The sequence below is a fragment of the Sesamum indicum genome, linkage group LG4, assembly GCF_000512975.1.
Source record: "Sesamum indicum cultivar Zhongzhi No. 13 linkage group LG4, S_indicum_v1.0, whole genome shotgun sequence".
Classification (NCBI taxonomy): Eukaryota; Viridiplantae; Streptophyta; class Magnoliopsida; order Lamiales; family Pedaliaceae; genus Sesamum; species Sesamum indicum.
Window position 1 is genome coordinate 12822677 of NC_026148.1, and position 10539 is coordinate 12833215.

At 36.7% G+C, this 10539-nt stretch overlaps 2 protein-coding genes across 2 annotated transcripts in view; both read left to right on the forward strand.

Annotated features, from left to right (window-relative positions):
- On the forward strand, positions 1037–7581 carry LOC105160886 (phosphoinositide phospholipase C 2-like). Its single transcript, XM_011078390.2, has 9 exons — positions 1037–1578; positions 2322–2518; positions 3457–3592; positions 3667–3909; positions 3994–4220; positions 4647–4764; positions 6104–6256; positions 6395–6481; positions 7064–7581. The coding sequence occupies exons 1-9, from the start codon at positions 1270–1272 to the stop codon at positions 7355–7357; spliced, it is 1764 nt and encodes a 587-aa protein (XP_011076692.1). The 5' UTR covers positions 1037–1269; the 3' UTR covers positions 7358–7581.
- Positions 9680–10539, forward strand: part of LOC105160887 (NF-X1-type zinc finger protein NFXL2) — a gene marked incomplete in the record, with an annotated part of 8513 nt that continues 7653 nt past the window's right edge. The window contains 1 exon segment of the mRNA XM_011078391.2: positions 9680–10539. Coding sequence (XP_011076693.1) covers positions 9802–10539 — 738 coding nt within the window.

Sequence of the window (10539 nt, forward strand, 5' to 3'; positions counted from 1 at the left end):
AGAAAGCTCCACATGCTTTACAAATTTTGAAATTTACTTTATTATTTTATATTAGCTATACTTTAAAAATATTTTCAAATATAAGTTCTTGTTTTTTTTCATACTAATTATAATTTATTGTATTTTGTTGTTTTGTTCGTCTAAAATTATTATTGTTATTTATAGGGGTTTGAATATTTGGATACATCGTATGACTACTCAAGGAAAAAAAAACACTAGCACACATATTCCCTAAAGTACATTACATCGACAACCCTTCAGGGAGTGTACTTGTAATTTTATAAAGAACAAGATCATTTATATAATTAAAAATAATTTCAAATGGTGTCGATGTAATTTCTCCTAAATAATAACATTAACATTTCAAGCCGACGATGTTTATAGAGTACTGGTGTTATTCTTGAATTACACCGTTCACCTCTAAGGTTTGATGTAATTACATAAAGATTTTCTGTGATTTGAAAAATTACATTTGGTACACCTGATATTTGCTTACATCTAATAAATATATACACCAGTTAGTTAAATTTCACCATAGTAAAAAACTTGAATGAAAATTCATATTACCCTCGGTTGATTTATTGTAGGTCAAATAAATCATTTTTTAACCAAACTATCCTAAATACATTCACACGCTAATGTATATCAGAATATATATCTTCACCGATATAAGAATAATTTGGTCAGAAAAAGATCTATTTGACTTGCAGTGAATTTTGAGTAACGAAAATCTATTTGTCAGATAAAACAAAAGTGAGGGTATTGAATGTAATTTTTCAAACAATAATAAATTTACGTATAACTATATCAAATTTCAGAAAATACGTTCTCTATGTTTGATTTTGTTTTTGGCTGTTCCCGAAGAGTGACTGAAACACTTTATGCCTCATCTTAATAATATGGGCGACTTTTACAAAATTTCATAATTAAGAGGGTCTTAGTGTAAATTACCACAAAATAAAGAAGAAACTGCTGTTGAAAGTATTAGATCACTACTGTTGAAAGACAGACACTACTGTCTGTAGTAACGAGACCGTGGCCAGTCCGTGGTGAGTGCGCTGTACAATAAACAACGTAGCAGTGGCCCCACACTCCATCAACCCTCCTAACCCCTTTCTCCATCAATGGAATCGGTTTCTCCGCTTTAACTCACACACAATCAATGCATCAATCCTTTTTAATCCAACCCTATCATAACAATCCTTTCCCTCTTACCTAAGCGACTTCAATCTTCATTTCTTCCTCGGCTGCTCAATTGTTGCTGTCAAAATGTCCAAACAGACCTACCGAGTTTGCTTCTGCTTTCGGCGGAGGTTCCGCCTCGCGGCGTCGGAGGCGCCGGCGGACGTCAAGGAGATCTTCGCTCGGTACTCGGATAACGGCGTGATGAGCGTGGATCAGCTGCGACGGTTCTTGGTGGAGGTGCAGGGAGAGGAGAATGCCACGCTAGAGGATGCGCAGTCGTTGATGGATAGCCTCAAGCATCTGAATATATTTCATCGTCGGGGGTTCAATCTCGAGACCTTCTTTAAGTACTTGTTTGGGGATGTTAATCCGCCCCTCAATCCCAAGCTTGGGGTAAGTTTTTTTCTTTTTACCTGTTCTGAGGTTTGGATAAGTGTGTGTGGATTAGTTGATTTTGGTTATGTTTTTCTATTAGAGCTGTTGATAGGGCGTTTCGGAGTGATTACGTTGGGATCAGGTTTTAGTTGGTTCATGTAGTGCAAGGAAAAATCGAGTATGTGATGTGATTGGTTGACTTCAAAAGGAGAGTGAAAAGACGAGGTTTGTGGTAGATAGTCCCTGATGCTAAATCACGAAATGATGGATAATTTCGGTGATCCAAACAGTAATTCGTTGTGGACCTTTTCACACAGAAGAGAAAAATACAGAAATAGGAAGTATTGGCGGCTAACTGATTAGATTGTGCACCCGACACTTCCCGTTACTTCCTTTCACCATAATTGAGTAATTGCTTCATCTGCATCAAACCCGGTTGGCACATACCTTTGTCTATCTTTTTTGAGTTTACAACTTAAATAAAATTTTCAAATGCTACGAGCATTTTCCTGATGTCAAAGGCCTTCAGATTTTTTTTGTTCTGATGCAAGTTTTTTGTGATTGTAGAGGGAAACAATTCGAACTGACACTCTTTTATCTGTATAACATGTGTTTCTCAAATTTTTTGTTGTACTTTCCTTTTCTTCACTTGCATCTGGAGATATTTGTCATCAGAAAGTTAGGTAACTTGATGGCTATTTAATATTCTAAATTCAAAAGGCACTGTCCATGTCTAATTATGTACTAATTTAATTTTTCAGGTTCACCACGATATGAATGCTCCTCTGTCTCATTACTTTATATACACAGGCCATAATTCTTATCTAACCGGGAATCAGCTAAGTAGTGATTGTAGTGATGTTCCCATCATAAATGCGTTGCATAGAGGTGTAAGAGTTATTGAATTGGATATATGGCCAAATTCCAGAAATGACGATGTCAATGTTCTGCATGGGAGGTATGCCTTTCCTCATGTACTTTTTTGAGTTTGGATAGTCCTAACTGATTCTATGATTGATACATGAAGTATATGCAAGTTAAGGTTGATAGCATATTTAAGCTTCCTACTTGTTAAGTTAATGGTTCTCTAATAGCATGACAAAGTTATGAAAATGAAAAATTTTGCCAACAGATGATACCAAGCGGAACACTACATGGACAAGTAACAATGGTGGGCATGCCTGAATTGACCATCTATTTACGTGATTTTTTAGCCTCTGTTGTAAAATTATTTAGTCTAATTTCTCTTAAGAGATGACACTATGAAGTGGTGCATTCATCCCAAATAATATGTTGAGTCTTAAGTTACTAACTTTTATGGCGAGCCATGTTGGATTACCACATCATATCTGAATCTGCACCTTCTACCTGCTTAATAATTATTGTTACGACAAGCTAAACATATTAAGACAGCTAAAGGGAATAAAATAAGGCGTATAAATTTTGCTGTAATACCATAGGAAATAATAAAATGAAAAGAATGGCATCTTACATATGTGACAAAATTGTTTTATCTTATTCTGAATGCACGAATCTTTCATGGGATTTTGCAATCAGTTTTAGAACCTCAAAGTTATTTATGACATGCATGGGGTGAAGAACTTTGGATACTGACCTTTTTTAATCATCATATGTTCTTGAGAAGATATTATGCAAGTATGTTCAGTTCCTGCATGTTAGTTCACCTTCCAAGGGGTAGAAAAATGTTAAGAAAGGGTGACAAAAATCTCCTGTATCTTCAGAACTTCGTGTCAATGTCCTCCAATGTGCCGATCTGATAAAAGTCTGTTTACCATGTCTGCTTATGCATTTGCTGTTCTGAATCGTCTTTTTCTTATTACTTTTTAATTGGCTTCTTAGAGATTTTCATTCCTTTTGTTATATTTGGGTGTGTAGGACGCTTACTACTCCTGTTCAACTCATAAAATGTTTGAAATCAATTAAAGAGCATGCCTTTGTTGCATCTGAGTATCCTGTTGTAATAACACTAGAAGATCATCTTACTCCAGATCTTCAGGCTAAAGTCGCTGAGGTATGTCTGTGGAGTTTTTATGATTCATAAAACAATTTCTGCTTTATAATTACCTTTTTCATGATTGAATCTAGATGATCACTCAAACATTTGGAGACATCCTGTTTTCCCCTGGTTCAGAATGCTTGCGAGAGTTTCCCTCCCCAGAATCGTTAAAGCGAAGGATAATTATATCAACCAAACCACCCAAAGAGTATTTACAGGCCAAGGATGTTAAAGTACAAGAGAATGACTCGAAGAAGGAAAAGGATTCCAATGGGAGGGAAGCTTGGGGGAGTGAACTCAAAGGCTTTGAAGCCAAAATGGATGATGATAAGGTGAGTTGTTAAATATTTCGCTCATAATTTTGTTTATGTCATTTCATCTTCTAAAATTCTAGTTGCCCACAATTTTTTGTTCAGGATTATGGCGATTTTGATGTGGAGGATGATGAAGATGATGGAGAGGATCTGAAGGCACAGCAAAATGAGGCGCCAGAATATAGACGTTTGATTGCCATCCATGCTGGAAAGGGAAAGGGTGGAATGAAGGACTGGCTGAAGGTTGATCCTGATAAAGTGAGACGCCTTAGCTTGAGTGAACAAGAGCTTGAAAAAGCCATTATAACTTATGGCAAAGATATTGTCAGGTACCTTTAATCTGTAGTGAAGATGTTGTCATGACGCGGTGCTATATGTTTATGCCTTTACACATTGTTTCATCTCAATGTCACTCCTAAGTCAATTAAATGTTTGCAGAAAATTGCTTTTACCCTATTTGTTGGATAGGTAACGGCAAATGAACTGAACATCTAATTACTATAGATGTGATTGAACATAATTTGTTTCTCCAATATTCTTTTTTTTTTCTTTTGTGGATAAAGAAGTGATACATTTTATTAATTGGGAAATTTTGAAATTAAAATTTGCATGATGGCATCAGAGACACTGTTTAGTCCCTCTTCAAATCTCTAGCATTTCTTGTGAGTATGTCCAATTTTACAATAAATTGAATATTTGAGGCCTGACTATCTCAAGCTTTTTTATATCTAATTCAAAAACATTCTGTTCTTTAGGTTTACACAGAGGAACTTGCTGAGAGTGTACCCTAAAGGTATACGTTTCGACTCTTCCAATTACAACCCCTTGATTGGATGGTCGCACGGAGCTCAAATGGTTGCATTCAATATGCAGGTTAGTACATGTTCACCCTAAGGAAGTAAGGATACAAAAATTCTCCCGCATATCTTAGCTTTTCGTTGCTTAAGTTCTGTCAAGTTCCGTTTCTACAATAGAACTTTGTCCTAGTAAATATAATTTAAATTGGTGAGGTTAACCACCTCATATTTTTCAAAAATTGACTAGCAATTGCATTACTGAATTCCAACCTGCAAATGAAAGGTGAGTCTTATATGTGTATTGTTGTCATAGCTGAATGGTTAGGAACCATCAAATCTGTATTTGCAGCTAAATTTAGGGCAAGAATTTCCTAAACCAAAGGAATGAATTTGCAGCTAAACCAAAGAAACCATCGAATCTGTATTTGCAGCTAAATCTGTATCGTTTCTAAGTTTGCTTTACCAAAGGAATGAAAAAAGAAATTGAATCAAAACTTTCCAAATGATGATTTACATGTCTTGTAATAATGAAATTTAAAAGTTGAAATAAAAAACAACTAAGCAGCATCATATTACAGAAGAACTATTATTTTGAAGTGTAAAATTAATTATAAAGTTATAATATATTGTTGGATGCTTTCATATATTTAAACTAGTTTAATAAATACTTATTATTATATACTTCAGCATACATATCGAAAATATAGAATAAAACTATATATGGTATAGATGCTATTATATAATACTTTATCTGTACAGTAATATTTGGTAAAACGCATATGAAGATGTTTGTAACTTTATATTATATTTAATAAAATATTTAAAAAATTAAAGTTTTATATTATTTTTTATTTTGGTATCATATATTTAAATATTTTATATTGATATTCGTGTTATTTAATGTATTCAAAATAATACATAATTTTGTGACTATAAATCTGGCAAGTATATTTTATTAAATGTATTTTAGCAATATATAACAAATAATCTATTCCCAATCGATTGGGAATAGCTAAACCCATGGGTAAGTAGGGAAATGTCTAATACCATATTTATGGCAATGTGCATTCCTAAGGGAATGAGTATTGATATTCCTAAGTTATACCAAAGCATGTATTTGGATGAATTTAGGAATACTCATCTCATTTCTAACCTATTCCCTCATACCAATCATACATAAGATGTTACAATCCCGGATTTCTTGTACATATTCCAAACTTTTGGGAATATGTTCCATTTTCCAAATTTAAGATAATCTTACCAAACAGAAAGACATGATGTTTGGGAATTAAATCCCCCCAAAAGATGCCACTCTCTGTCAAACAAATGGATCCTTAGGGGCAACCTTTATTGCTTGATATGTCTTAAAGTAGTTCGCCCAAGGTGGATAATAACATGTTATAATGTCTCAACAGGGTTATGGAAGATCACTTTGGTTGATGCATGGCATGTTCAAGGCCAATGGTGGCTGTGGATATGTTAAGAAGCCAGAGTTTTTGTTGCAAGCTGATTCAAATGGCAATGTCTTTGATCCGAAAGCAATATTACCTGTCAAAACTACTCTGCGGGTGCGCTGAAAGTTCTGCTTGCTTTCTTGATTTTATGGTTTCTCTTAATTTCTTACCCTAAGTATTAACTATAATGACTGGATCTTTACATAATCCTCCTTTTTTGAAATTTCACACTGTATCCTTTCTGCTAAGCAGGTGACTGTCTATATGGGTGAAGGATGGTATTATGACTTCAAGCACACACATTTTGATGCTTATTCTCCCCCAGATTTTTATGCTAGGGTATGTACCTATCATGTGCATATTTGCTTCTCTAATTCTTTTGGCTTTCCAAGTCAATTTTATGCTATGGATCCAATTTTCTATATATTCTTCACTAAGAGGGTGTTTGCAACATCTTAAATCAAGTGTATATAAACTTTTGTTGAAATAACAATTTAGCTTATATTTGCCTTTTACTCTTTTTACAAACACTACCCACTTTTGATTCCACTACAGTTTTCAATTTTTTCTACAAATATCACTTAAGCATAAATTTTTGCCAACACTCCCTACGTTGCTTTAAACTAAAAGCTATAAGTAGCTTCTTACCAACTTTTGAAGCTTATTAATAAAATTGTAAATTAAGTTGTTTTTCAAACATTCTAATTTTGGTTTTTTTCCTCACTTTTTACATTTATTTTCAAACACTACTAACTTTTATCACCGTCGAGCTCAACTTTTTTTGTACAACTTATTCCTACTACAAAAAACATAAGCTGTTGCAAACACCTCCTAAGGTTTTAGGAGGCAAATGCTTTATGTAACTTATTTATATATGAATCACATAATTAGTGACTGAGCAACAACTCTATCTATCCTAAGGTGGGAATTGCTGGAGTGCCTGCTGATACTGTTATGAAAAAGACCAAGACTCTTGAAGATAATTGGATACCAACATGGGATGAGGTGTTCGAGTTCCCACTAACGGTGCCTGAACTGGCGCTCCTAAGGATTGAAGTTCACGAGTATGATATGTCCGAGAAGGATGACTTTGCAGGCCAAACGTGCCTGCCGGTACGAGAGCTAAGACAAGGTATCCGAGCGGTTCCACTTCATAGTCGCAAGGGGGAGAAGTACAACTCAGTCAAACTTCTTATGCGATTTGAGTTTGTCTGATCGGCATTGTATATTGTGTGCTTCTTTGTGGTGCTGTGTCGCTTGTTAGATACTTGCGTTTTATGTACAGGACTGTCTGAAATGTCAATGATTTGAAACGAGTGAGTTTGTGTAAAAAATCATTTTTTATCACTTCCGCAATGAAACATTTTTCAAAATATAGTGTAATGTCGAATATTTTGAGGTATTTAAAGATTATGTATGATTTAATACGTTTAGCAGTTTGGAGGTGTTTGATGGATTGGCTTCTTAAAATTTTTGGATAATTACACCGCTTTTTTCTTTTTATTTAGGGTGATTATGCGTAAATTTCATATCATTCGCAAAATTACATCCGATATCTTTACGTTCGTTTTCGTCTAATAATAAACAGATTCTTTTATTATTTAAAATTTATTAAATTTATTGATATTAGTATATTAAATAAAAATTAATAAGTAATCATTGATTTTATTCCACTCCAATTCCTTCTTGATACCTCCCAAGCTAAATATTGAATTGGATCCCAAATGATGGGTTAGTGTGAGCTTATTCATGCAGTTATGCATAATTTATTATTGGTTTTTTGTAAGTTAATTAAATTATTTTTTAAAATAATTTATTATATTATTAAATATATATTAGATAGTAAAAGCTGATTAAGAAAAAAATTGTTTTTGGGATGAATCATGAGCATTGGAATGTTTGGACTATCCTAATGGAGCTGGATTATAAGGTAACGAAAGGTTGGAATTGTTTTAAGCTCTAAATTAAAAATGATATATTCCTCTGTTATTTTATTTTATTGGAAAAAATCGAAATTTTGGTTTTGGGGCCAAGTTGGTAATCAAATCATACAAATTTTGGTTAGGGCAATATTTTATTTTTGCTCCCGCTTAATATGGCCATTATTATTTTTGGTCCCAAATTTTACTGGCTCGACACTTTTAGTTCCAAAATCTTAAATTTTTAACATCGTTGCTTCTGTTTCATTAAATTTTGACAGGAACGACATGTGATTTGACATGTGTTGTTACTCAAAGGCTAAGTGAACGAATTGAGTCGTCTGCTGGCCATTTCAATTCATTAGCCAGCGCATCTTCGCCCATGCGCACCCTCAATAGAGTCGCCTCGCGTCAATCTTTTTAATGCCGTGACACGTGTGGTGATTAGAGATCATACGTGCCTCCACTCGCCAGTCAAAATTCGACCTTTTTTTTCCAACTTTATTTCCATATATTTTTCGGCGCTGATCCGACTGAGATCGCGGGTCGCGCTATAGGTCGTCCCCTTCAGCTCCGGATCCTTAATAACCTGACAATAAAACAAATGTCATCTAGCCGGAGTAGATACCGGCACAGATGCTCCGACGCTCAAGTCAGTACTGAGAATTATCTCTAGTAAAAATATATTTTCTTAATATTATGAAAGTGAAATCGAAAGCTAAACCAACCCCCTTTTCTCTTTTTCTTCTCCTCTTTATACTGATTATCTTCATACTCTTACGTGTCCTCTGCACGATCCTTATGCCCGCTCCCACGACCGCTCATCTTGCTATCGTGGCCCCCCTTTTACGGGCTTAAGATTGCCCTTAACCGTCATTAAAGTTAACCCACGTTAATAATAGGTCTAACTCTTTCTGTGCCTTGTTTTATCTCTATCCTTCATACTAAGGCTATATTAGTCTTTCTTTATCCCCCTTCATCAGGTGCCATTCCGACGAATCTCTGACCACCGCTTTTGCCACTCGAACCCTCTCCTCTAGGCGATCATTTCCATCCAATCATCACATTCTTAACCATTTCATCAAATCCTCATTTCCAACTCCGTCTCAAATTCCTTGTCGATTCGCCAATTATCGAACGTCTAACGCCATCGGACCACCACCATCTTCTTGCCCATCTTTCGAGGAGTGCATTGCACCCTTACCCATCTATTTCCATAAACATTTTGGCCAAGTCATGACCCCTCCTCCTTCGCGATGCACTTCTATGTTTTTTGTTGTTTTTCTGCCGTCATTGGCCGTTTTTTCGGCGGGCTGCCACCACTAGCGTCGCCCTCTCATGGCGTATCATCCCCTTGGTTCAGATTCAGTCACCACCCTCTCAACGGACATGGCCATCACAATACACACTTCGAACGAGTTTTCCGCCAGTTAGCACTCAACTGGCAGCTAACTTGCCTCCTTCTAAGTTAATTTATCCTGGCTCAACCTCTGATCATTGACCAACGGTACGTGTCATATGTACCGTTTTTATCAAAACTTAATAGTACAAGACCAATAATATTAAAAATTTAGAATTTTGAGATAAAATATGTCGAATCGATAAAATTCAGGACCAAAAGCAAGAACGGCCTGTCTGGCGACTAAAAGTGAAATTTTGCCATTTGGGTAGACATTAGGACTGCTGTTCTGGTTGGCATAACATAAAGAACGCCCAAAGTTCTCTCCTCCGCCACCCAAAATGCTCTCCTCCGCCACTCAACCGCCATCCCGTTCTCCACTGCTCTCCTCTGACTCCGACTCTGATCCCTCCTCTCCCTCCGCCAATCACCGCCACCCCGATCTCTCCTCGTCCATCTTCCAGTCGTACCTCTCCCACTCCAGTTCTCATCATGATCAACGCCAAGATCTCATCAAGATCCAATCTTTCCTCGTCTCCTCACGCTCCGGAGCACTATCCTGCCTCATTTGCCTCGAACGCATCAAACCTACCGATCCCACTTGGTCCTGCTCCTCCCGCTGCTTCGCTATCTTCCACCTCCTCTGCATCCAATCCTGGGCCCACCAGTCCACCACCCTTGCCGCCTCCAGAGCCTCGTCACGTGCCGCCGTCGTCCCCGATGAGGATTCCCTTGTGTGGCCCTGCCCCAAGTGCCGCATCGAGTACCCCAAATCCCAAACCCCCAAGTACTACTATTGTTTTTGCGGTAAAGTTCAGGACCCCCCTCGTGATCCGTGGGTTTTGCCCCATTCGTGCGGGGAAATCTGCGGCCGGGCTTTGAAATATAATTGTGGACATTTCTGTCTGCTATTGTGTCACCCAGGTCCATGTCCCGCCTGCCCAAAATTGGTCAGAAATAAGTGTTTCTGTGGTAAATTAGAGGATGTGAGGCGGTGTGGGTTCAAGAGTTTCTCGTGCAATGGTGTGTGTAGGAAGTTGTTGGAGTGTGGAGTTCATAGGTGTGTCGAGATTTGCCAT

Excerpts from the sequence above, each read along its gene's own strand:
- LOC105160886 (XM_011078390.2), top strand. The coding sequence starts at position 1,270 with ATGTCCAAACAGACCTACCGAGTTTGCTTCTGCTTTCGGCGGAGGTTC. Across the intron at positions 2,519-3,456 it reads GTCAATGTTCTGCATGGGAG|GACGCTTACTACTCCTGTTC; the intron begins GTATGCCTTTCC and ends TTGGGTGTGTAG. Across the intron at positions 3,910-3,993 it reads CCAAAATGGATGATGATAAG|GATTATGGCGATTTTGATGT; the intron begins GTGAGTTGTTAA and ends TTTTTTGTTCAG.